Source organism: Kwoniella dendrophila, chromosome 2 (assembly GCF_036810415.1).
Source record: "Kwoniella dendrophila CBS 6074 chromosome 2, complete sequence".
Lineage (NCBI taxonomy): Eukaryota > Fungi > Basidiomycota > Tremellomycetes > Tremellales > Cryptococcaceae > Kwoniella > Kwoniella dendrophila.
Genome location: NC_089477.1, coordinates 1,871,772 through 1,897,194, shown reverse-complemented (window position 1 = coordinate 1,897,194; position 25,423 = coordinate 1,871,772). Strand labels below are relative to the sequence as shown.

Here is a 25,423-nt window from a genome sequence, read left to right as displayed (position 1 = left end):
CCTAATCTACCGATAATGTCTATATTTCTGAGCTGGTTCTAGCTGATTATTTTGTATTTGGTAATTGATATCAACGATACCTTGACTGCGAACTCCAACTTTTGTCGAAGCCAACTTTCTTCACACGTTGATTATTGTAAGTGGTTTGATAGTATCAACACCTGATATTGCGGCTTTGACAGTAATCTAACAAAATTGATTATTTCATTTGGTGAAGATACAGTAATATTTGGCGCCCTTGAGCACTATAGAAGCTGATTCAATTTTGTTACTGTATTCTTTATTCCGAGATAACGTAAAATTAGATTCTATATTGACTTTTGACTATCTTTTACAAGTAACGGCTAAAAACCTAAGACGAAGTTATTTTATTTGTTTTACCTATAAAGCAGTCGAAATGGCTCATGGGAAAAATTGTCCGATTGATAGATAATACAGTGGGATGTCGGTGACTGACCGACTACCTCTTGCATCATACGACACATATCGCATTTTCACCAACATTTTTGTAAAATAATTAGACTAGAACCGAACTAAACATTATTCGTTTCCTATAATCGTAATTTCCCATTTATTGTCATTTCGATGATCGTCAGATAAGTGAAAATTTCTTGATTCAGGCTCCACTTTTCAGGTGCAACCCACTCAAAGGTAAAAAGGAAAGGATATTGACGAGAAAGATCGCTGTTTATGGCTGACACAAAGTGATTGAGCCTCACCTTAAAATTCTATAAACGGGTTATCTCACTTGTCACGCGTAACCCGAAACATGTTGGGAAGAGATAAGGGATAAAGGATAAACACTTTATTCAGGGAAAAGGGAAAACAAGAAGATTAAAATAATCAACAGGGTTCCTATCCACTGCAGAGTACGAACACTCGGATCAGCCGGAAATGGTAAGTTTGGAGTTTTTACAGAGTTCATCGGGTGACTTCCCATACAAGCACAAAATGATCTTCAGGCTACGAGTTAAAATCACGGCACGAACGGGAACTTTGTACTATACAAACTCATTAAAAAAAGAACACTCTAAATAAATAAAAAACTATTTAGATCTGAATCATTTAAACCGATTTTCACGCGTCCGATTTCAGCAGAGTAAAGTGGAGGAGCAAGGATGTTATCATTTTAATTGTATATCATTGGTTTGATTCTAGACCAAGGATAGTGGAGTGAAGCGGGATGTAAATTGCTAACTAATAAAGCGATTTGCTATCTGACTACATGCGGATAACCCATAAAGTGGATGATGATGAATGCATTTACATTTTAGTGGATCAAAAACGATGAGATACTACCAACTCAGGGTTCCGGTTCATCAGGTCCCAAACAGCCTAAGGGGAAAACTAAACTCTAGACTGAAAATTGTCTGTTCTTCTCTTAATTCTTGATTATATTTTGTTCGCTTTCGATACATGTAAAAGTGAATAAACGTGTAAACGTGATATTTGGTCTATCCAATATGCAAATGCCGTTTTAACCGTGAACATAAATTACGTTAATATAATCAAATAAGCCACGATCGACTTTTCTTCTTTTCTCGTGCCCTTCTTATTAATCATACAAACAAAGTTCATCAGAGATTCAGACAGAAGAAAGTACTGTAAAAACCATTTATTTTTCTATCCCTTCAGCTAACAAAAGGCGGAACCGAAACAGATTCTCCGAGCTTGTTCTGGATATTTATCCTATACATCAAGCTGTTGGGTTTTAGATAAGTGAACGAAAAATACCATTGCGAACTCCGCATTCAATTTTGGAAAAATCGGTTAGTGTCGTCTTGACTGGTGGAGTGATGATTTCTAGTGCAACAACAATTTTACACTAATCGATTTTCCCTTTTTGGTATAGCCAGGTTGATCCACTATCTGTCTATCCGTAAATCAGATATTCACATCGTGCCATTTTGCTGTAATCATCTTTTCAGCATTTTCAACATCAACTTTTACTAACATTACCTCAACCACTCAACCTCGTTTTGAGAGGACTATCACTACTCAGCAGGTGTATCCTTCAGAATAGGTATCATTGCTTGATAGTTACTTTGACTTTGTGAGTAAGGATCATCAATGTTTTTGGACTATTCATGCTAAATTACCTATCTACCTTTTGCAGGTCAACCGACACATTTAGAGGTTACAACAACAGATATACTAGGAAAATAGAGTACACCCATTGGCCTTAGTTGCCCATTTACAAGATGTCCTTCCTCCGACGATTCTCTTCTGCCGCCTCCTCATTTATGCCATCTATCCCTAATGCTCAAGGTATTCCAGCCCCACATGTACCTAGAAGACCTACCGAAACATATTCAAGAACATCAAAAGCATTTGTAGAAGAAGATGATATAGATGAAAAAGCATCTAGAGCTTCATGGGAATTATCAGATAATGAATCTATCAGATCAAAAGGATCAAGATCAAGTAAATCAAGAGCTTCATTCGCGAGTTCGAATTCAGATGATTTAGATAAAAAATCTTTCGATGAAAGTGATGATTCAAGTTCAGGTGACGAATCTGATGATTCTATTTTGGATAGAGGTGGTAGACCAAGAGATAGATATGATATGATGGTTAGACATTTATGGAACGTCGCTGAACGTCAAGGTTGGTTTAGAGATGCTGATTTCGATGGATTGGTTTCTATCAGGTGGGTTAGATCATACGAATATATTAAATTTTACAATAACTGATTTCTATTGCTTTTTAGAGTAAAGAAAAGAGTTCTCAGAACATATCCTCAACCCAAGAATAGTCGCAAAGGGGCAAGAGAATTAGGCAGAAAGATCAAAGAATGGGATAGTGCAGTCTCCACACTTAATCCTGAAGTAGCCATGAAAATCACAAGTAAAGTCGTCCAAGCCATTATGGCTCGATGGTGAGTAAACTTTTCTCTCGGAAGATGAGTAAGGCTGACTTTGGTTCAGTGCCGAGGATGCTATTGAAATTACTCTTGATGTCAACACACGTATTCAGATTCTTGATGACTTATCACAACTTGCTGGTGCTCGTAAACATCAATTTGCAGCTTTCGTACGAGCAGACGCTTGTTTAATCGTTTGGGCAGATGAAGTTGAAACTTTAATTTCATCTGCTGAAGCTTTAGAACAACGTATGATCGCATATGTATGGTCAGGTAGACATCATGAATTGAAACTGCTCGAACCTGAATCTGAATCAGAAGATGAAATTGATGAGAAAGATGGTGAAGGATGGGTAGATAGAGACGCAGAAAAGGAGAAAGAATTAGCAGAAGGTGAAGTTGATGGTGATTTGGATGAAGAGAAGGTTGGTGGTAAAGAAGGTGATTGGGAAATGAGAGATAGAAGACCTGTCATGCTCTACGCTCCTTTAGTTTCCGGTTTAGCTATGATCCTTACTTTCGTTTTCATCGGTTCTGGTATCAGTAAGTGTTTCAAGCTCAATTTGGTAATCGTATGCTGATTTAGAGGTGTTTTTTTAAGGAAACTTGATCAAAGAAGTTTTACTTGATGGTCATATAGCTCGTATGGCACTTATCGCTACTTCTCCTTTCGGTTATTTGCTTTCTATCGTGAGTCTTCAGTTCTCTAAGTTCATAAATTATGCTCACCCCCCTACCTAGTTCTTCTCCATTTGTGTCATGGGTAACTTGTGGCAAATGTTCGGTCCTGTCGCACAATGTCATCAAAACTCTTCTTTCTATTCTGGTAAAGCCCCTAAGAGAATGACTGGTCGACTACCTCACATCACTATTCAAATGCCAGTATATAAGGAAGGTTTAGAAGGTGTCATTATTCCCACTGTTGAATCTCTTAAAAAGGCTATTACTACGTGAGTTACAGATATCGTGGGCGATTGATTACCTGTTGCTAATATGAGTTCACAGATACGAACGACAAGGTGGTTCAGTAAACATTTTCGTCTTTGACGATGGTATGCAATTGTGGGATGAAGAGGAACAAGAAATCAGAAAAGCCTATTACGATCGTAACAATATTGGTTGGACTGCTAGACCCAAACACGGTAAAGACGGTTTTATAAGAAAAGGTAGATTCAAGAAAGCATCAAACATGAACTTTGGTAACAACCTCTCATTACGTGTAGAAGAGATTATGGATGAACTTCGACCTTCTCAAGAGGAACAAGAAGACCCTAATTGGCAATGGACTGATGAAGATGAAAGAGAAATCTACGATGAAGGTCTTGCTAGAGCTCTTGAGGAATCTGAAGGTATCGCTTGGGCAGCTGGTAACATTAGAATTGGTGAACTCATCTTGATCATTGATTCTGATACCAGAGTTCCTGAAGATTGTTTCCTTGATGCTGCTTCGTGAGTCTCCAACCACTTGAAAAAATGCGTGTCAGCTGACAGTGATGTTTCAGTGAATTTGCTCAATCTCCCAACATTGCCATTATCCAACACGAATCTGCGGTCATGCAAGTCGTTGGCCATTTCTTCGAAAACGGTATCACATCATTCACAACTCGTATCAACACTGCTATTTCTTTCTGTGCTGCTAATGGTGAAGTTGCTCCTTTTGTCGGTCACAATGCATTCCTTAGATGGGCTGCTATCCAAGATGCTTCTTTCATTGATGCAGATGATGGTATTAGAAAATGTTGGTCTGAATCACATGTATCTGAAGATTTCGATCAAGCTTTAAGATGTCAAATGAGAGGTTGGAGTTTAAGATGGGCTGCTTACTCAAATGGTGGTTTCCAAGAAGGTGTCTCTCTTACTGCAGATGATGAGGTGAGTGAATTGATAGGTATCTTTGGCGCAATGATGTATACTGATGCTTGTTGATCAGTTGAATCGATGGCAAAAATACGCTTATGGTTGTTCAGAACTTCTTTTCCATCCTTTCAGTAAATGGTTTACAAAAGGTCCTATTACACCTCTTTATAGATCTTTCGTTTGGGCAGATGGTATTCCTCTCCATTCCAAGATTTCAGTATTGGCCTATATCTCTTCGTGAGTATATTTGTAATATGAAATAGGACCACGCTAACCTATTATCTGCAGATACTACGCTATCGCTTGTTCCTTGTTACTTTCACTTGTCAACTGGGTATTAATTGGTTTATTCGACGATGTCTTAGATTTATTCTACCTCTCATCATGGCAAGTATTCTTAACTTGTATCGTCATTTTCTGTGGTCTATCAAACGTTTCATCAGCATTATTCCAATATCGATTAAACGCAAATTCATTAGGTAACGCATTAATTCAAAATTTCAAGTGGATTGTTTTCTTCTTTTTCTTCTTCTGTGGAATGTCATGGCATTTATCAACTGCTTTATGTGCACATTTAACTGGATATAATATGCAATGGGCTTCAACAGTTAAAGAAGTTGAATTATCACATTTCTTCAAAGAATGGCCTGCTATGTTCAAGCGATTCTGGGATATTTGGCTAGTCTCTTGGGTAATGATTTTAGGTGTTGCTTTCATGGCTTCTCCTTTAGTACCAATGGGTTACAGAATGTAAGTTGGACAATATGGTTTAATCGGCAAAGGCTAAAGCTAATATGGTTTTTTGATTACAGCACAAACTTTACTTGTATTCTTCCTCTTATGGCACAAGCTTGTTCACATTTCCTTTATCCAATTGTTCTTAACCCTTGGTGTAAGTCCGATCCTCCTTATAGCTCACATAAAATCGATACTGACGTTTGGGCACCCTTTGACAGTACTTTTGTTCCAGTTCTAAGTTTTATTACAACTTATATCATACTCATTTGTTCCTATCGTGCTTTGCTCGGAATGGGAAAAATCCAAAGAAGGCTGCTTGGTGCAACTTCGTTTCTTACTTATACGACGTTATATAATTCCTTTTAATGGTTCTTTCTTCTCTTTCTGGATATACATTTTCCTATAAATATGTTTGACTTATATTAAGTCAGTACTATGCATTAAATAATAGACATCATTAGCTCTACGTGTTGTTGCGTTACTTTCAGACTTGAAGAAGTTATTTATTGCTCTATATGTACATGATGTCTACATTATCTCGTATGAGAAGATTTTGAGTACCATTTCATCCTTCTAGAAAAACCCTCTTGACGGACCACCTCTTCTCATCATTTCAAACTCTTCTGCATTTGATGACATTCCTCCTATCCTCTCATAATTGAGGTTACGATCCATATCATCCAGTTCATATCCACCTGCCTGTTCCATCCTTCTACGTCGTTCTGCGTCACGTGCTCTGATTTTAGCTGGAGTAGGTATGGAGAAAGCTTCTTTTAGGTCAGACCGCCGTATCTGTATTCCTAAGCATGTAGATAAAAAGCAGTATATGATGGAAGCAAGACTGTAGATACATATATTCGATCAGTTAATCACAGGCAGATCAACGGTCTTCCTTTCGAAGAAAGCAAATTGACTTACAAGAATAGACCGCAGAAGAGGATAAAGAAGAAGAACAGTTCGTCCATGACGGAGGTATATGTTCTGCTAGACGTCGGTTATTCCAAACGAAGAGGCTTTTTCTATAGTATTTTTGATTTTCTTCGCCCAAGTATGATCTCCTTTTAATGCTACCGACCTGTTAATCTATGATATGTTTGTGCACGAAGCAATGCTTGTTATAGAAGTTACGATAGACACATTAGAGATACTTGTGAAGAAATCCTCTATCTTCGCTGACTTTGTGGATGTGGAGGAAGGTTCAGGGTAAAGCCACGTGATTCGTAAATAGTTGAAATATTTTCGAAGATATTTTCTGTTGCCCGTGCAAAAGGTCATCTCTCAATGTGAAGTCAAATCGTTTCTATCTGTGTATTCCTGCGTCAAGGTAGCATAATAGAAACAACTTCAACGATGGTCTCGTCAGAACATAGACACAGACCGACTCTTAAGCAGGTAAGCTATATTGCTTTTTGTTTGGTGATATGCAGCAACTGATCAAATACCTATCTTATAAGTCCAACAAGGGCTTCAAGTCGAAACATGCTTCAAAGGGTTCCTTAAAGACCGCTGCCAAAGGTAAGCTGCTTGATACAATATTCTCCAGTAGCTAACATCAACTCTTTGGTACATAGGTAAAGTCGGTGGATCTACTCATTCTGGAAAAAATACCAAAAACCTCGCATCGAGTTCCAAAAAAGCTAGATTGAACGCGAATGCTCAGAAGAGGGATTTGAAGAGAAAGACTGTAGTAGAAGATGTCAAATTTTTCTCGACTAGTAGTGGAGGAGGTAAGCTATTTATTCCAATCCCATTGTAAGGGACATTTAGCTTATTGAACATAATTAGGTCAAGTACCTCGAATAGTTTCAGTTGTACCCCTATTACCATCCATATCACCACGACGATTCCTCGCAAACCTTCTGCCATCACTTGGTTTACCTGAATCTGAACTCGAAGAAATATCGTCAACACTCACAGATCGAGGAACATACTTGATTCGAGCACCACGATTCAAAACTAATCTACAAATCAACTTACTTCCTCCACTCTCTTTATACCCAACTCTCGATGCCGCTCTAATCAGTGATTACGTAGTATTGCTGTTAAGTAGTGTTGATGAAGTTCAGTTAGAAGGGGAAGCTATACTAAGAAGTTTACAAGGTCAAGCTGGTGGTGTAGAGATCATTGCGTGTGTCCAGGTGAGTTTGCGGTCTATTGTGCTACTCTAAGCGTCGCGCTGATATCATATATAGGCACCTGTATCCAACCCTATAAAACCTGATACTAAACAATTAATCCATAAATCTTTACTTTCATTCACCAAATATTTCTTCCCCGCTGTACCAAAAATACATTCGTCCGATACACCCAACGAATCCGCTCTTCTCGCTCGAGCATTCTGCGAAGCTGCTCCGGGAGGAACAAAGAATGAAGATAGTCGAGCGTTTGTTTTGGCTGAAGGTTCAAATGCTATAAGGTGGACGGGAAACGGTGTACAAGGTGAAGATGGCGTAGAAAAAGGTAGATTAGAAGTAATCGGTACTGTACGAGGGGGTGCTCTTAGTGCGGACAGATTAGTACATATACCTGGTAAAGGAGATTATCAAGTTGAGGCTATACTCCCTGCACCAATTTCATCACTTGCTTTGGCTAGTCGACCACACCAAAAATCAACCATGTCAGTTGATGCTCCCTCAGATCCTCTTTCAACTCCAACAGAAAATGCAGATGATCTCACTGCTATAAATAACCCTGATTTAATGGCAAATGAACAAACTTGGCCAACCGAAGAAGAAATGGCAGCTGGATCTGAAGTGCCAACGGTAGCAGGAAGTTCAACAGGTGAAAAGAAACGAACAAAGAGGGTACCAAAGGGTACAAGTGCTTATCAAGCTGCATGGATTTTCGATGATGAAGATGACGAGGATGACGATGAGGATGACGAAGATGAAGATGGTGATATGGATTTATCGGGAGATGAGGATGCTGGTGGTGTAGCAGATGGTTATGGAAGAGATGGATCTGATGAAGAAGAAGAAACTGAAGAGATCGAGCTTGATGAGAGGAAGGAAGAAGCTCATCGTGATCTTGATCCGGAAAGAGAGGAGGAAGAGTAAGTGATGGTACCCTCTTTACTGTTCTAAATACTGATTCTTTCCGCAGATACGCAGCATACCTTAAACAACGGGAAAAGGCTCAAGCAGAGAATTTCATGTTCCCAGATGAAATTGATACACCTCGACACGTTGCCGCCAGAACACGTTTCCAACGTTATAGAGGTTTGAAGAGTTTCCGAACTAGTCCTTGGGATCCTTATGAGAATTTACCAATAGATTACGCTAAGATTTTCCAATTTGAGAACTACATGGGTACAAAGAAGAGAATAGAGAGAGATGGTGCTGAGGAAGGTGTCAAGGTGAGTTGACGGTAAAACCTAAAATGGCCAAAACACTGATGATGCCTTTTCAGGCTGGAACACGAGTTATACTGGTCCTGAAAGATGTGCCTCGATCTGTTGTGGATGAAAGGGATTCTACCTTACCATTCATCGTGCATGGTTTGTTGCAACATGAACACAAGCAATCAGTCTTACACTTTGTCGTTCAGCGTAATACCGAATATACTGAACCGGTCAAGGCTAAAGTGAGTTAAACAAGGGTTAGTTATAAGTCATTCTGCTGAGACTGCAATTTTAGGATCCCCTCATTCTCTGTGTTGGTCCTCGACGATATGTTATTCGACCATTATATTCACAACACGTACGAGGCGGTGGTAAAGGTGTCAACAATGTACACAAATCGGAGAAATTCTTGCGACCAGGTGCTGCTACTGTTGCTACTACTTTCGGACCAATATGTTTCGGAAAGACCGCTTGTATTTTGCTTAAAGATGAAGGTGCCGATCAAGGTGAGTAAGATCATACCCTGCTATCTGAATACCGCTGATGCACCTCACAGTTCCAAGTCTCGTTGCTATGGGAACATTCATGTCACCAGATCCAACTCGAATCATATCCAAGCGAATCATCCTTACTGGGCATCCAATCAAAGTACACAAGAAAACCGCTACAATCCGATACATGTTTTTCAACAGAGAAGATATCGAGTATTTCAAGTCTGTTGAATTACACACCAAATTCGGTAAAATCGGTCATATCAAAGAACCTTTGGGTACACACGGTTATTTCAAGGCTCATTTCGACGCTCCTATACAACAAATGGATACTATCTGTATGAGTTTATATAAGAGACAATATCCTAAAGTAAGTTTACGTCACGACCGAAGCGAGAATATAGCTTATCGTCCATCTTTCGTCTGTTTCAGTGGTCAGAAGATTTCGTCCCTCCAGCCGTTACCTCTGTAGCTAGAATCGAAGAAGCAGATGAGATGGATGTGGAATAGAGACCGGGACAGATATAGTTTACCTCGCCGCTGATTTAAGGATTTTTTGTATCGTGAATGTATATTTTGACGTTTAAGTGCGGTGTCACGTCCATTCCATAACAATCATCTGCAAGTGCTTTGCGGTACTGGTAAAACACTATAAAGGTGTGCCAGACCCCAACAACCGGATACTATGTCTCAGTCAGAGGTGCTCAGACTCGTCTTCTTACACATAGTAGACGATTGAAAGTCAATCAGATGTAAATCCGACATCATTTAAGTTTCGTAATAAAAAACTGAGGCATAAAGTTGGTATCATTTTAACCGGCATTAGAGGACATTTCGATTGTTCTGTTGATTGACGTCAGCGGGTGATCCCCTCTACAGTGTGACCTCGGTTATAGCGAAGTGAAGTTTTAGGTCAAATCGCAACAAGGTTAATACTTTCCTCAGATTTGTGTTGTTTAAATGCGAATGGCCGTAAGTTTCGATTATGGGCAGGCAAAGCTGTCATACGAACTCCAGTAGTCTTTCCTAAGGGTCTTGATATTGAATTTAGCTCGTGGAATCTTACCACAGTCAGATGTTGGTTTGGGTATTCCATTCACCAGAGACTATGTTTCAATGCACACTGACTAGACACGTTGCCCTAGGCAGAGTCATCGTAATCCTTTTGTCACAAGACGATTGAAAATCAATTAGATGTAAACCCGACATCATCCAAGTTTGGTGAGGAAAAACTAAGGAGTCGCTGACAGGATTGATATAGTCAAAATATGGGTATCACTCTCCAGACGTTGAAGAGAATCGCTGAATATTTAACATAAAAACTCAAAAACCATTCGGTGGCCCGGCTGGCCAAATTCGGTTACGGCTCCCGACTCTTATGACTCTGTGGTTCGATCGGGCGATTGTGGGTTCGAGTCCCACGTCGGGCTTAACTTTTTTGGGTGGTAACTTTCTGAATCCCTTTTTTCGGTGTCAGATACCGATACTATCTTTTGAAGTGATTTAGCCAATTTGTTCCAAATAGGGGTATTTTCAAACGGAAATTGATAGCTTGATATATATTCTCTCCAACAACATCGCCAAATGAATGAGGAAAAGGTGAACAGAAAGCTTCGAAACGAAAATGGAAGTTATAAGGATAATCCATATAAAGGGCTTGTAGCTATCAATAGAAAACTAGATGCTCCGATTTTTCAAATTGCAGATGTTGGGCTAATAACAGATTTATTTGAAGCTGTAAGCTAATCTAACTAAGAAAATTGCATAGAAGAGATTCATAATGTGGGTTGTTAGAAGGCTTGCAACGAGCGGTATGCAGCTTTTATGACTGTTTGGGGAGTAAATTTCACTTTCTCATGCATATTCTTGTATATCGTGAATGTATAACCGTAAATCCTCTTTAACCTCTGATATATAAACATTTATTTGCTCCGTATTATTCAGCTAGTTGCTTCACCACTATACACGTTGTTTTCACTCTTCAAGAGACCGCTTACACACCAGCTAAGTTTAGTGTATATGTAATCAGCAGCTTCCTCTGATATTTGTAATAGATCCGGTATGAAACAATCACTTACTGCTCAATCACTTGTTATTCTTCATCAGGCCTTTCTACTGGTCCTAAACCCATGTCTCTCATCAATCTCTCAATATTTTCCGGCAAACCACCATTACCTCCGAACAATGCTAATCCTTGATCTTCTATCTCTTCCAAAAGTATATCATAGCATAACTTCACTTTATCGTATTGTGTTTCTGTAACCATACTCTTTAGACCTTTGACTGTTCGATGAGGTAAAGCCTGTTTCATCACGTAGTAAACTCCAGCTGGATAGCCACCTTCGTTGTTCTCAGGGTCGTATGGCTGTTCTCCACAAATGTATAAACAACTGCAAGGGTTCATATCAGTCTACTGCTGTACAGATAACCTCATACTCACATTGCAGCCTTCAAGAACTCCTTATCAGTATAATATTTGTCATTGACCGTGTAAGTATTCCCTTCTATCCTGACTTGATGAGACCACAAAACATCCGGCAATTGTTTGGCTAGCTCCCTAAGTTGCTTGCCATGAAATCTGGCTCTGGGAAAAGCATCGACTATTTTTTGTCCTGACCACACGAATTTCTTCAGCTTAACCTCAAGTAGCTCAATACGCAATTTCGCTTACCGATGTGAGTCACAGCATCATATCTTTCTCCTGATTCCTCGGTACCTGCAGCGAGAAACGTGTACCAGCTCTTCCAATCATCCTCTTGTATCTGCATGACATCAAAAGGTGCAACATTGCTTTGAGCGGCTTCGTTTAAGATTCTTCGGCCAATTGCTCTGTCATCATCGGCTGCCCAGGTTACTGAAGTTCGGATTGGGGCTGTTTGATTCTCGTCGATATCTGTGATATGTGATTTGATGGTGTTTCGCCACGAAGCCACTCGAGATTTTGAGGTAGGAGAATTATCAACGGTCGTCCAAGGACTGGCTCTACCGGAAAAGAGGGCTACTCATGTCAGTTATTGTATCATACCATATAACTCACCAAAAAATGCAACCAGGGCGGTCTCTTTGGGTTCATTAAACTGCAGTACATGAAGTTTATCGTTATGGCTGCCTAGACGATCAAGTAGTTCTGGTGTTCCTACATCACCTCTGCCTAGCATGACTATCTCGTGACTGAGCACTCCGCAGAGCTGATTTGGTCAGCCTAGTCTTGACTTGTATACTCACCCGTGCAAGCAAGTCTGTAGCTCTAGTTAAAGCAGGTCCATCATGCTCCTCCATCCATTCTTGATCTCGAGCGATGAATTGGTCGCAAACTCTACCAGGTGATAGTTAGCGCAACCTGGCAGTCCCGTTGAGATGACTTACGTTTTTCTTCGAGCAAATTGTGCAGCAGTAGCAGAATACCGACGACTGTGCTTGAGCATCCAAGCTCTCATCTTGTTTGGTTTGAGATTCCTCCTTTGCGGAAGAGCTTGGCCTGAAAAATGTTGTATTGCCAGAGTTAGCTTCTTATACGTTTCAGGTGACAGTTGCAGGAATTACCTCACCAAGCAGCGCCATCCCAATGAAGGTGAAGTAGTGAAAAGAGGTGGGGGTACGTCCACCATCAGCATAACAACCAAATAGCATCAATGAGATGTCGATGGGCTTGAAACCGGTTAAATCTTCGAATTTTCTTATTGCTGCATCCAGTATATCCACCGTGTCATTGTAGTGTCGATTGTTGCGCTGAGGTAAAACGAAATCGCCACCTGTGTAGAATGGGTTAATCGCACTGAGGGTTTTGCGTTGACCGTCGGGCTGCACTTTGTAGGCTGCATAACTTGAAAGCACCCAGAAGGGAGATCTATATATAAATCTGTAAGCTTAATAACGTTCTCGGATGACTCACTCTTGCCACCTCCTATATTTCGGTACAATACTGTAATGTAAAGCTTGCCCAGTTGCAAGACGTACACCTCGATCTCTTCCTACCACAACACCTTGCTCAAAACCTACATGGAAGCTAATATACACGTACGCGAGTCAGCTTTATTACACTTTCCGATATGAAAGTACTAGCTCACGTTGTACCACTGGAAAGCTGGACTGTAAGCATTACTCGGATTGTTAGCACTTGATTTTCTTGTGCGGCGCCGGCAAAGGCGCCCGTCGCAGCTTGCTGAACAAGTTGTCTGAACTGTCACAATGATTAGCAATTGAGCTTCTATCTAGTGTACGTACTGTTGAGTAAAGTTCAAACTCTTGAACTGTTACATCAGTAACGGAGAATTTTCCGCTGATGATTCCTCTGCATTCGTTTTCAAGTTGATTGGAATTTAGGTTTGCACTAGTTATACCGACTTTGAGGACGCGGACGGCATAGGCTTCCGCTTTGTCGAGACACGCAGCAAGAATAGGGGTTTCCTAATCCACTTCTGTTAGCAATCTTGACCTCGATTATCATGATAGCATGTGACTAACCATATTCTTCTCGTGAAGATAAGTGGTGGTAAACTCGCCCCCAAACATATCATTCCATCGTACTTCTACATGTAAAATGATTGGACCATCATCGGCTGAGAGAGGCAAAGAGTCAAACTCATCACAGTCGTCTATGTTTTGAATCTGATGATCTTCGCTCATATCACCGCTGATACTGATTAAGGGAGGACGTAGACTTCGAAGTTGTAGGACCTAAAGAGGAGATTAACAACTGGACCAAATGGTAAAGGCTCCAAACGGCCGTGTACTCACCCATTCTCGATGTTCCTCAGATAAACCGTTATACCAACTACTTGTTATGTCTAGAAGTTCTTGGTCTTCATCTTCGTCGTCGATAAAGCACGAAAGTAAGTGACTGAGAGAGATTAGCATGCATAATCAGCCACGATAAGCGACTCACTGGCGTAGATCCCCCCTGTCAGAGGCTTCACCAGAGGCTTGTATCTCAAACAAAGTCATATTACCCATCGAAATGACATCTGCCATAGCTGACAGCATCTCATCAAGAAGCAACTTTTAACAGTCAGCAACGCCACATGACCCTCAACTCACCTTTTCAACGTTATTAGGAATAAATGCTGTCATATTTGTTGGTTTTGATAATCTAGGTGTCTAGTGGTTTGAGATAGATAAACAGTTACTGAGGTATGAATTGATTTTGTGATCAAAACAAGGTAAAGTTAAGAATCAGAATTGATTGACATACATGTCTAGCCAAAGCTGAAATCGAAGGTATGTAACTTATACCGCTACAAGCTTGATAACGGGTTTTAGATAAGGCAATGTGCCAGCAGGCACGGAAAATCCCGGCATTTTGTCCTTATTTATGAGTGGCGCGAAACTCCGTAGAAATAAGACTGGGACTTTACACCTCGTTTGTGTCAGGAAATCGCTGACGCGTAAAACGCCAGAGTAAGGGTTATATGACACATGTTACATGTAACGAATAGTTTTCCCGCTTTAATCTTATCTTCAAGCTTTAATCTTATCTTCATTAAGCTTAAGGATATTCAAATAACAGTTTATTCCCAGGAAAAAATAAACATACCACAAGTGAGTAGAGCGATCTGGTTCCACCTCTATATGCATTCCTCATATCCTGACAGTTATGTGTTCCGTATACTGATTTCGATCACTGTAGATCACCATACAATATGCCTACTAGTGATCCTACGGTTGAGGAGGAGTACGATTTAGATCAAGATGTTGATCCAGAAGATGGTAAGTGATTCAGCTCAAGAAGTTTGGATTGGATGTTTGTCGCAAATGCTGAAACACGTCGATCTCGAGTAACTAGTCGCCGAAGCTGCCTTCGCCATGATGATAGCGGAAGAGGAAAGGGTCCCAGAGGATACACCGATCTTCATTCAGGCTAAAGGGGGTATCTTAGCTTTGTGGGAGGAGATTGACCAGGGTGTGAAAACCGATGTGAGTATATTGTTAAACTTATAACCAGTTGGATATTCACCAATAACGCTCTATGGCAGGCGGAAGACGCACAGGAATGGTTAGTGAAGTTGTTTCGGCAAGCTCCGAAATTTAATGAATTATGGGAAGAGATGTAAGTTTTGTCGTTGAAATCATTCACACTGTAGTGGGTTGACGTTTAGTATAGCATCACCGATCCCACTGACCCATCCAAGAACGCTATCGTTCCAAAGAATGGAAGAGTTACGACTCTTCTTCCACCTTTTCTGCAAGTTCACGACGTTCAAGGTCAAAAGATATGGGGTATGGTCATGATACTTGCAATCGCAATGTCGCTAAATGCGACTTTCCAGGAAGTTGTTAATGAGTGTGTATACAGGAGACCGATTACATAATATCTGCTCAGAGCTAACATCATGATCTTACATAGTGCGGTTGTACGTGATGAACCGATATCTCGTGAAAACCTTCAATCCATTTCTCGTGGAAATGCAAGACTTTCTGCAGATGTAGGGGTTTATCTGCTAACCTCCGATACAAGCGTAAGTATGCCTCAAATGCAATCAAATACCCCCAAGCGTAAAAATCTGATGAGTGAGACAATTTCCAGGATGGTTTTATCATCGGTCAGGCGGTTTCCAAAGGCTTTAGAGGAAGGTTAAATGGGAAGCTATACTCTATGGCCCTCAAAGTGTGTCAGGAATTTGGTGCTGGTGAGAATCAATATTGCATACAGTATACAGGGTGACGGTAGCTTACTTTTGTATAACTTTTGCAGGAGACGGACGCCAAGATCAGAGAACAAACCGATCTGATCACATAATGTTCTCGGTCGATGCTTTAACCGCCAGATTCAGCTCCATTAGATGGTTATGCTTTGCCCTCGAATCCCTTAGCATCATCGTTTCCAAGTCTCATGATGCGAGCATTGGTGGTCTGAATACCAACGTTTCTGACTATCGTTTCCTCTACGAAGGCCTAACACCCAAACAGCTCGTAGACATTTGGAACGTATTCTTAGAGGTCACCCAGAGCGGTCATAGAATACCTTCTCGCAAAGGATCACTTAGTGAGTACGATTTCAAGATGATAACGCTGATCATTGGTAGGGACTACTGGGAATGAGACGTTTGATCAATATTATCGTTCCTGGCTAAAGCCCGACCCTCGAATACCGACCCATTTCGCATCCGAAACTCTTCACAAGCTACTGCATATTTTGGCGCCTTTGGCAAAAGAATGTAGATATTCCAAATTTCCACCCTTAGTGGAAAGCGCTTTCCTGTACAGGCAGCCTCTCCCAAGAGGGCTACCTACAATAATCTATAAGGAAAAAGTTAGGAGAAATGCTCAACCAAGAGGAATGGCTACTACAGGTAAGTCTTGAAAGCAATGATAGAGATGATGACGCTAACATGAAAAACAGGTTTGACAGGTGTAATTTCTGACGATGTGCGACAATTAGCGAACTTTGTCCTACCCAATCTTGATTCAATATGTGATGGGATTATTGCAAGGCGTCCAAATTTGCTCGCTCATCAACCTACTAGAAGAGCTCATAATGTTGGCAGAAAAAGAAAGCCGATGAAGGTTGTTTCTGATATACACGATGAACAAAACATGGTGGAAGATTCAGGCGACGAGTAATTGTTGTATTACTGATAACGAGTATGCATATTCGTCTATATAAGTCTATACACTAAGCTATGTATTACAATATGTGTATAATATCACGATAAGGATATCTAAGCAGCTCGACGAGGTTCACGAATACTAGTATAAGTAAAATTTTATAACGCTACTTGGTGTCTACGTAATCCAGCACATTTTGGTACTATATATTGTCAAAACTGAATTTGACATCCACCTCATGTCCAGACCGATATATCAACTTGGCAATATGATCGACGTCCTCAGGGCGAGCTTCCAGGATAGTCATATCAAATTCCTGTATCAAGATGAATGTACGTTTCCCTATCTCACTTTTGTCCATAGTTCCCTCAATCTAAAATTCAAGTTGCATGACAACTTGCAAACAATTCAGCCAATCCAGTCTCAAGTCTATCTGGCTATACTGGGTCGAGCATCAAGGCAGCGAAGTCTCCGGAGTACACGACCAGAGGGATCTATTTTTCTGTATTGGACTGACCATCCTTTGGTGAAAAATTAACATGAACCACATGACCTGAATTTCGACATTACTTGTAATTTTCACCTATAAGACAACTTGACCATCCTTTGAGCTGACGAGATATCGATGTTGACGATTTTATCAGAAATTCAGTACGCACTGACCTATTCTGTTTCACCAATTTTCTCTAGTAATGATCAGTAATCAAATTTTAGCTCGAGGCCGATCGTTCCTTCTTGCTTGGATGCGAGATTGTGTAACCCTTAGAAATTGAGGGGTGAGGTATACCAGTTATATATATTCCAGTGTTAAGATTATACTTAGTAGGTCAATTATTCACCTTCCTTTAACTCTGTCTAAACGAGAAAATTTGATCATCAAAAATGCAAGATTATGTCTCACTCAGTTGAGTCAGGTTGACAGGATCACAAGTTAGAAAAGCCCTATGAGATTACTCAACCTAAGAACGTTAATCATACATTGCGTAGCGACCGTGGATATGCATTTTGAGTTAGCGTGATGACTTTGACTTTGAATAGCATTTTCAATTAATTCACTTCATGATTTACACCTTTACTTTATATTAAATCAATTACTGAGAAACAAGTTTCCACAAGAGATTTTTAAAGAAGATTAAGTTTATTAATTGTGAGTATCGTCTTCGGCTGATCGAACTCAATCATTATCACATAGTTTCGATTTCCCAGAAATGACATCAGCTTCACCTTTCCTAAAAAACAAATCCTCTTTCTCTTCTTCGATGTTTGTTTGGGCTTCTCCTTCTCTCCTTATGCCATATGGTCCTATTCTATCGCTCGGAGGAGATCCGTACCAAGGCGACAAACATTATCATTAAAGCTACTTCGAGCTCCCGAATCTCAGATTACCACTCCCTTCACACTATTACCTTCATAGGTGATCACCTCTGAAGCAGTAGTCTCGGCGTTCAAATTGTCCTAGGATATATCGTTTCGAATGTCCAGCCATATCGCTCATCACTCTGTGATACTTCTTGATTAAGAACCATGGTGTGAATGACTTGCGATAGAGAGTGTTGGATGTTCCCTTCACTGATGATGTTCTTCTCATGTTGCGCTTTTGAATGAGCTTCTCACTGGTAGCCAGAGTCGGCTCCAGTAGAACAGACTACGCATTGATTCCAGGAGACCGCTGTAGATTCTAACTTTGTCAATTCAGTAGAATTCGAATTATTATGCCACCCAAGTCAACAGCTTCAACAGCTTCAGGTAGCAAGAAAAAGGCAGAACAAACTGCAAAAACAAATGTAACAACGAGAGCTTCCGATCAAGAAGCTTCAACAGCTTCAGGAAGCAAACGGAAGGCAGAAGAAACTGCTGAAACAAATGAAAATAACCAAAAAAAAAAGAAGACGAATGATGCGGAAATTCAGTACAACTTACATCGGAAGAAGCGTAAGTGGATCTGTTTAAAATGATCTGAGGATCGACTAACTTTCTGAACAGCGAGTGACTTAAGCGCTTGGATTCCGACTGAATACGCTGGAAAATCAATGGTTCACTTTCGGGCTAAAAAATCCGGGAAACCCAAAAAACCTTAGTCACACATGGTGGAGGAAAGTTGAACTGACGTTACGGCTAGGGCGAAGTACAGTAAGTATTGTTTTTTTAGGTTATCGTGCTACTATGTTTGTGCCAATCCACCAAACATTCTAATCCGCTTCGTTGCCCCCCCCCCCCCCCCCCCTGCAGCAAATGATGTTTAATAATGAGACTGTCTTATAATCAGCAGAGATGTCGATACGAGGAGAGCAGCCACCAACAACAGAACTTTAAATCCATTCGGTCGAAATCTCTTTTCCTCTAAACAGAGGGCTGATATAAAATTTCCGGTTGGACTATCAGCCGACGTTTGTAATTAATAACTGGAGATTTGATCGGGTAGATTAACTAGCACCTCTGCTATCACTTTATCACAAGACTCAATACAACAGCTACTTCAATTATCACTTCATCTTGCATAATTCCTCTCCTCACCTCAACTAAAATAATCAAGATGCTCGTCCGTGCCGCTCTTAGAACTTCCCGACTCTCCTCCTTTGCCACAGCTCAAAGAAGATTAGCATCTTCATTAGTTTTCTTAGAACACAAGAATGGGAACTTGAATGATTCTAGTTTGAATGCTGTCACTGCCGCTCAGACACTTGGTTCAGATGTGAGTGGACTCCTTTAGCTGGCTTGATGGAAATAGCTGAGTTTCTGCATAGACCGCTGGTATAGTGGTAGGCTCAAAGAGTGATATTGATGGTGTTCTGGAAGAGGTCAAGAAGTGAGTGACCCACATACTATTCGTATTCATTGATACCATGTTAACACGCACATCTCAGGATCGATGGTCTCACAAAGATCTATACTGCTACTTCTGACGACTATGCCCATGCTTTAGCTGAAAGTAAGTTCATTCGAATACCTTGTATAGTGCAGAGATCATACTTGAATGGCAACCAATACTAACGTTATACGCGCTTATACAGATGTAGCACCATTACTTGCATCAGTATTACCAGCCAAAAACATCTCTCACTTATTTGCTGCTCATACGGCAGTAGGAAAGAATGTGTTTCCTAGATTAGCTGGTATACTGAATTCATCTATGGTAAGTAAGCACTCCACATACTCTATGCATCTCTCCGTGGAATACTGATAGATTGCTGTCAACAGATTGCCGATATTGTAGCTGTAGAATCATCTGGAGATGTATTCACTCGACCTATATATGCTGGTAATGCAATTCTTAAAATAAAATCTTCGCCTAAAGATGCTATCAAGATTGTGACTGTCAGAACAACAGCTTTCGATAAAGCTAAGACTGGAGGCGGCAGTGCCGCTGTAGAAGAAGTAGAAGCTAAATCTGGTGATTGTGAGTACATTATCGAAGTAGCTGAATTTAGAGGATAATTATTGATAACAATGTGATCAGCTTCGACAAAATACGTATCCGAAGAATTGACAATTTCATCCCGACCTGATCTTTCTTCCGCTTCTCGAGTAGTATCAGGTGGTAGAGCTTTAAAATCACATGAAAACTTCAACAAGATTCTTGATCCTCTTGCTGATGCCCTTGGTGCCGGTGAGCTGTCCTATAAAAATATTGCTTATTCCGGGATTGAAAACTGATGGATGATTTGTGTAGCTGTTGGTGCTTCTCGAGCTGCTGTAGATGCAGGTTATGCAGATAATTCATTACAAGTTGGTCAAACTGGAAAAGTGAGTGGTAATGTTGGTGTCCTCTAATCTGAACAAAGCTAATTTGGGTCAAATGATAGGTTGTTGCTCCTGAACTTTACATCGCAGCAGGTATCTCAGGTGCCATTCAACATTTAGCAGGTATGAAAGAATCAAAGATGATTGTAGCTATTAACAAAGATCCAGATGCTCCAATTTTCCAAGTTGCAGATGTTGGTCTAGTAGCAGATTTATTTGAAGCTGTACCTGAATTAACTAAGAAAGTTGAAGGTGCCAAAGCATGATTGGGCAGTAAATGAACAGCTCTTTAGGGATTAACCATAAGGTTTTGAGGTTATATCTAGATTGTCATGCATAATTCCTTTTCATGTATAATTTATCTTGACATTATGTGTAGCTTACACCGTACATGCAGCAGACAAGGGTGTGAGTTGTAGTATATGCCAGCGGAGTAGAGCGGAAAAGGACCGCTACAGTAACACAGAGGACGTCGACAGGGGAGGATGAGCGGAGGATGAGCGGCGGAGGGAGCAGAGGAGGTCAATTAGAAGAGAAAATAAACAAGTGTTCGCATTATATACATATTAATATCATATCTAATTCCCTAACACATTCCTAAGTAACTAAAACAAACTGAAAAAGGAAATACACCTATATTCGGTGAAATTATCACTTTGTATAGCAGAATTTAGGTATATATATATATGATAAAGATGGTTTTCTACACTCTGCTTTCCGAGAAAGTTTGCATAATCAAGCCTCTGACCAGTCAACTATCATTCGCTCTAAGCTCCAGTTATCCTTCTATTCTCAGTTTCTACGTTAATATAGTTTTTCTGCTAAGACCAAAGCAGCCGTTAAACCAGCTGCTAAAGCTCTACCTTGTAAATTACCTGAAATCTCCAATGCATCGACAAAAGCGGAAGGTGCAGCTGATGTCAAAGGTAAGATCAAAAGAGCAAGTCGGATGAGCGCGAATGCGAGGGGGTCTGAAGTTGGTTTTGGTGGATGGGAAGCTATACAAATATGATGATCTCTGGATTAGCGTATGTAGTTACAATAAATTCCAGACTCGTGAGCTCACATTGGTATCTCGTTTGAGCACCACCATGTCTTATACTCCCTTTCTGAGGGACGAAAGAAACTATTGTCGATAGAGCATATGGTGGCAGAACGGTTGAGAAGAACCTGTACACGAAACACAGGAATAAGTTTAAGCTTCTTGTGGTTTGTAGCCATCTAACGGACTTACCACCAAGCTATAGCAGAATAAATATCCGTTAAACCAAATGATCTGAATTCTGGTAATCTGAATTTAAGAGTTGCCGTCGGTAACCAGAAGAAAGCGACATTCAATAACGAATTGATAGTACCTTTATCTCCCGGTGCAGGAGGGAAGTAGTAAGTGTGATCGTAAAATTGTGAGACGTGGCTAAGGAGGAAGAGTAATTCAATAGAAAGGGAGGTAAGGACGAGATGTTGAGGTGTTGACAATAACTAAAAGAGTGCAAAGTGAGCTCATGTACATTATGCAGGAAAGGATTTCCCGATTGTTCACTTACATCTCTTAAATGTCTTACGGCGTGATCTACTCTCACTTGACCATCTTTAGTATATTGTACCAAATATTGGGAAATGTTCTTGGCTTGGATAGTCAAACCTTTTTGAGTTTCCGGAGACGGAATGAGAGCTTGCGATACTTCTACGGCTTTATCTTGGATTTTGGCGCTGAGAGAAATGTTGCAAGTTAGCTATACACAATCAGCGATCACAGACCAGCTAAACTTACAGTGCGATAGGGCTCTCAGGTAAAGGGATATTAGCAGCTTCGATTGTAGCTTGGACTTTATCAACAGCTTTGTTTATCGATTTTCTACTTGCTTTGGCAGTTGAAACGATTGTTGATTTGATATCTGCTGCTACGGGTGATTCCGAGTCTGAGTCTGGCGGATGTGTACCAGAACTATCAGTAAATAAGAAAAAGGAAGATCAGCTTCATTGAGGATACTGGCGGAGTTAGCTGGTTGCGAGATGCAACTCACGCTCTCTTCTTGTAATACAACCCTTTGTATCTTGAATCTTGTGAAAGAGTAGTTTCGTTTCTATCGAGATGAGCTTGAATACTCTTGACCAAGTCGGCTACTCTAGCTTCAGGATTATTGATACCTAAAGATTCGGCAATCTCGACCAAATCAGATTTACGTTTACTGCCCAAGGCTCCTGTGAAAGTGCTAAGAGAGTTTAAGGAAGTTAGCATGTATGCAGTATGAGATAGGCCGGTATATATCACGGAGTAGTATGCATGTAAAGCGATATATCGCTGGACAGATGGATGCATGTTGTGGGAATGACTAAGATAGATAAAAAGGAAACGCGAAAATCACTTACGCCATGATGATATTTTATGTTGTATTTAAACAGTTAAAAACCTGAAAAGATAATGTTTACAGGACGAATTGAAATGTAAAACAAGGGGATTGAAAGGGTATTTTAACTACACTATATGGTGGAGAGGACCGTCTATATATGTATATATATTATGATGATGATATTGTTGTTGTTGTTCTCAGTCGATTGATGTGGGGCGGAATGAAATTAACTGTTTAGAATTGTTCTTGTTGTTATTAATGGATTAACATTCAACCAGCCACCCTCGACATTAACGTTGAGTGATCTTCTCCTTCTCCTTCTAGTTCTCTTTCTTTCTCTTTCTCTATCTTCTTGCTGGCGTGCCACCCAGACCCCAGACGCGTGACGTCAAGCTTTTCAGGCCGAAAGTAAGCGGTCGACACCGCCATAAGCCAGCGGAGATACAGTAAATCTCCACTGTTGTATGTTGTCAATGCTCACCAAGTTCCAACGCGAAACGGGAAAAAGTGTGTTTTATGATGCAGTGAAATGGACAAAGGTAATTATAAGAATACAAAGAGACTTATAACGATATAGTCTTCAGCGAATAACATAGAGATGTCACACCCTCATCCACATCCACATCCACCAGCTGGTATGGGTATGCCTCCTCCAGGAATGGGACCAGGAGGAGGTATGCCTCCACCACCAGCGTTAAATCCAGCAATATTAAGTCTATTAGATTCGATTCCACATAAAGATGTACCATTCCATTTACAATCTATTCAAATACCTACACCACCAAATGTACCTCCACAACAAGGTATAATAGTTACATGTATAGAACATAAAAATTCTTCTTGTGAAGAATGTCAAGTTGATTTTAACGCTTTAAATTATATGCATCAATTTTTAAGATCTGCTCCTCCTGAAGCTATACCTCCTCCACCAAACGTACAACCTCCTCCTCAAAGAGCTGAAATGATTAAGAACTTGAAAGAGCAGGGTAACGTGAGTTATACTTATTTAATCAGTATTGTGATACCGGAAACATAATGAGTGCCGCTCTGAATATATAGTCAGATTTCTCAATAAGGCTATAATAGTGAAATATGTCGATTGATCTCGCTAACTCCATTGTCTAACTCTTATTATAGACCGCATTCAAAGCTCAGCAGTTTCCAGCAGCAATTCAAGCTTATTCAAAATCAGCTGATATGGCATTATCGAGACCACCTTGGGAGTTATCAGCGTTATCTAGAGACGAAACTGCTATAGCATTATGTAATAGATCGGCTGCTTTCGCTTTTGTCAATGCTTGGTAAGTTTTATACCTGAATACTACGACAAAGTGATTGAAGAGATAGACGATGGAGAAGCAAGCTAGAAGTGATTAACGCGAATACTTTCTGAAGCTAATGCAATTATTAAATATAGGGCAAACGCTTTAGCAGATGCAGAAGCGGTTGTAATACTGAAAAGACCATGGACAAAGGGACATTTCAGGTTAGTACAGACTAAGGATATAGTTGAGGTGTCAATTTGATACGGAAAAGAATAGCCAGCTGATTCAGTATATTTCGTGTACCTTCTATCAAACAGAAAAGCACGTGCATTAGTTGGTTTAGAGAGGTTTGAAGATGCTAAACAAGCTTTGATTGATGGTTTACAGTATGAACCCAATGATAAGGTACATACAATATCATTTGTTATATGAGATTAACATTACTGATTGATGGCTGATATCTTTCCTCCTTTTTTCGCAATCACATAGGAATTAAACAATTTCTTGAACGAGATAGACGAGAAATTACGCCAAGCTGAATTAGAAGACTAAAAAGAGCAAGGACATAAAGTATGGAAATCGAGGTTCCCTCATTGCATGCTATCCATCATGACCCATTCTTCATGCCTATACCCATGATTGATGAACATGAAAAACAGCAGAAAATTCATCGCTCCGTTGTTTTTCGTTCATCATATAATCTATATACCATGTAAGCTTGATATTATGTATAACTATACCCGTGATTTACAACTACTGTAATTCTTGCGTAACATTTGTTCGAAAGTACCTTGTCTAGTATCGTGCGCGAGAGAAACCCACTTTTTGTTCGGTATAAGGCATAAAAGGTGATTGTGAATTATATAAATCATCGAAATGAATAGCTTCGGTATGTAGGGTTAAGACCATCATGAATAGTAATACGAGAAATGCAATAACCGTTAATCTAGTTTTTGGTGAATCAATCAGGCGTTCGATGGTTATTCGTTCGAAAGAAATGCGGATCATTCCTCTTCCTTGTGCTGAGTCGAATCCGGTTTAATCAAGTTATTCTAGGCTAATGGCTGATTAATACAAGGTGTTTTCTTTACTGTTTTTGATGATTGGGAATCTTTGGATTGATTCTATATTGGTTTCCCCAAAAAAAGAGTTGGTAAAATTCCTCAAATAAAACAATAAAATTTTAACGTTCACCCTACTATTCTTGTAATCATGCTAGGATTGTGTCCCTA

The 25,423-nt window shown here is 40.1% G+C and overlaps 9 protein-coding genes and 1 non-coding gene across 10 annotated transcripts; 7 read left to right on the top strand and 3 right to left on the bottom strand.

The window, feature by feature from the left end:
• Positions 1 to 2,201: 2,201 nt before the first annotated feature.
• On the top strand, positions 2,202 to 5,696 carry L201_002108 (uncharacterized protein; the record flags this gene model as incomplete). The annotated part of the gene is made up of 11 exons (XM_066217886.1): positions 2,202 to 2,650; positions 2,711 to 2,878; positions 2,928 to 3,406; positions 3,465 to 3,553; positions 3,605 to 3,813; positions 3,869 to 4,312; positions 4,366 to 4,735; positions 4,794 to 4,957; positions 5,009 to 5,470; positions 5,533 to 5,612; positions 5,677 to 5,696. The coding sequence occupies 11 exons, from the start codon at positions 2,202 to 2,204 to the stop codon at positions 5,694 to 5,696; spliced, it is 2,934 nt and encodes a 977-aa protein (XP_066073983.1).
• A 335-nt stretch (positions 5,697 to 6,031) lies between these two features.
• Positions 6,032 to 6,423, bottom strand: L201_002107 (uncharacterized protein; the record flags this gene model as incomplete). Its single annotated transcript, XM_066217885.1, has 2 exons — positions 6,032 to 6,299; positions 6,377 to 6,423. The coding sequence occupies 2 exons, from the start codon at positions 6,421 to 6,423 to the stop codon at positions 6,032 to 6,034; spliced, it is 315 nt and encodes a 104-aa protein (XP_066073982.1).
• A 385-nt stretch (positions 6,424 to 6,808) lies between these two features.
• On the top strand, positions 6,809 to 9,799 carry L201_002106 (uncharacterized protein; the record flags this gene model as incomplete). The annotated part of the gene is made up of 10 exons (XM_066217884.1): positions 6,809 to 6,850; positions 6,913 to 6,973; positions 7,030 to 7,185; positions 7,244 to 7,596; positions 7,651 to 8,510; positions 8,561 to 8,813; positions 8,867 to 9,040; positions 9,094 to 9,304; positions 9,355 to 9,659; positions 9,722 to 9,799. The coding sequence occupies 10 exons, from the start codon at positions 6,809 to 6,811 to the stop codon at positions 9,797 to 9,799; spliced, it is 2,493 nt and encodes an 830-aa protein (XP_066073981.1).
• Positions 9,800 to 10,629: 830 nt separating this feature from the next.
• L201_002105 lies at positions 10,630 to 10,719 on the top strand. The gene has a single exon. It is a non-coding gene; the product is annotated as a tRNA-Lys (tRNA).
• A 662-nt stretch (positions 10,720 to 11,381) lies between these two features.
• On the bottom strand, positions 11,382 to 14,359 carry L201_002104 (uncharacterized protein; the record flags this gene model as incomplete). The annotated part of the gene is made up of 14 exons (XM_066217883.1): positions 11,382 to 11,679; positions 11,730 to 11,901; positions 11,961 to 12,182; positions 12,327 to 12,366; positions 12,515 to 12,605; positions 12,656 to 12,767; positions 12,838 to 13,136; positions 13,182 to 13,295; positions 13,357 to 13,469; positions 13,514 to 13,696; positions 13,754 to 13,966; positions 14,027 to 14,129; positions 14,175 to 14,272; positions 14,327 to 14,359. 14 exons carry the CDS (start codon positions 14,357 to 14,359, stop codon positions 11,382 to 11,384), a joined length of 2,091 nt encoding a protein of 696 aa, XP_066073980.1.
• A 569-nt stretch (positions 14,360 to 14,928) lies between these two features.
• Positions 14,929 to 16,849, top strand: L201_002103 (uncharacterized protein; the record flags this gene model as incomplete). The annotated part of the gene is made up of 9 exons (XM_066217882.1): positions 14,929 to 14,995; positions 15,072 to 15,202; positions 15,262 to 15,335; positions 15,390 to 15,569; positions 15,633 to 15,744; positions 15,813 to 15,915; positions 15,981 to 16,271; positions 16,471 to 16,578; positions 16,629 to 16,849. 9 exons carry the CDS (start codon positions 14,929 to 14,931, stop codon positions 16,847 to 16,849), a joined length of 1,287 nt encoding a protein of 428 aa, XP_066073979.1.
• A 1,697-nt stretch (positions 16,850 to 18,546) lies between these two features.
• Positions 18,547 to 18,912, top strand: L201_002102 (uncharacterized protein; the record flags this gene model as incomplete). The annotated part of the gene is made up of 2 exons (XM_066217881.1): positions 18,547 to 18,766; positions 18,818 to 18,912. 2 exons carry the CDS (start codon positions 18,547 to 18,549, stop codon positions 18,910 to 18,912), a joined length of 315 nt encoding a protein of 104 aa, XP_066073978.1.
• A 455-nt stretch (positions 18,913 to 19,367) lies between these two features.
• On the top strand, positions 19,368 to 20,841 carry L201_002101 (uncharacterized protein; the record flags this gene model as incomplete). Its single annotated transcript, XM_066217880.1, has 8 exons — positions 19,368 to 19,526; positions 19,579 to 19,640; positions 19,699 to 19,763; positions 19,846 to 19,967; positions 20,033 to 20,231; positions 20,292 to 20,441; positions 20,505 to 20,578; positions 20,638 to 20,841. The coding sequence occupies 8 exons, from the start codon at positions 19,368 to 19,370 to the stop codon at positions 20,839 to 20,841; spliced, it is 1,035 nt and encodes a 344-aa protein (XP_066073977.1).
• Positions 20,842 to 21,379: 538 nt separating this feature from the next.
• L201_002100 (uncharacterized protein) lies at positions 21,380 to 22,814 on the bottom strand (the record flags this gene model as incomplete). Its single annotated transcript, XM_066217879.1, has 6 exons — positions 21,380 to 21,573; positions 21,642 to 21,745; positions 21,810 to 22,054; positions 22,120 to 22,285; positions 22,347 to 22,520; positions 22,600 to 22,814. 6 exons carry the CDS (start codon positions 22,812 to 22,814, stop codon positions 21,380 to 21,382), a joined length of 1,098 nt encoding a protein of 365 aa, XP_066073976.1.
• Positions 22,815 to 23,524: 710 nt separating this feature from the next.
• L201_002099 (uncharacterized protein) lies at positions 23,525 to 24,743 on the top strand (the record flags this gene model as incomplete). Its single annotated transcript, XM_066217878.1, has 5 exons — positions 23,525 to 23,917; positions 24,064 to 24,227; positions 24,344 to 24,412; positions 24,509 to 24,596; positions 24,681 to 24,743. The coding sequence occupies 5 exons, from the start codon at positions 23,525 to 23,527 to the stop codon at positions 24,741 to 24,743; spliced, it is 777 nt and encodes a 258-aa protein (XP_066073975.1).
• Positions 24,744 to 25,423: the final 680 nt, after the last annotated feature.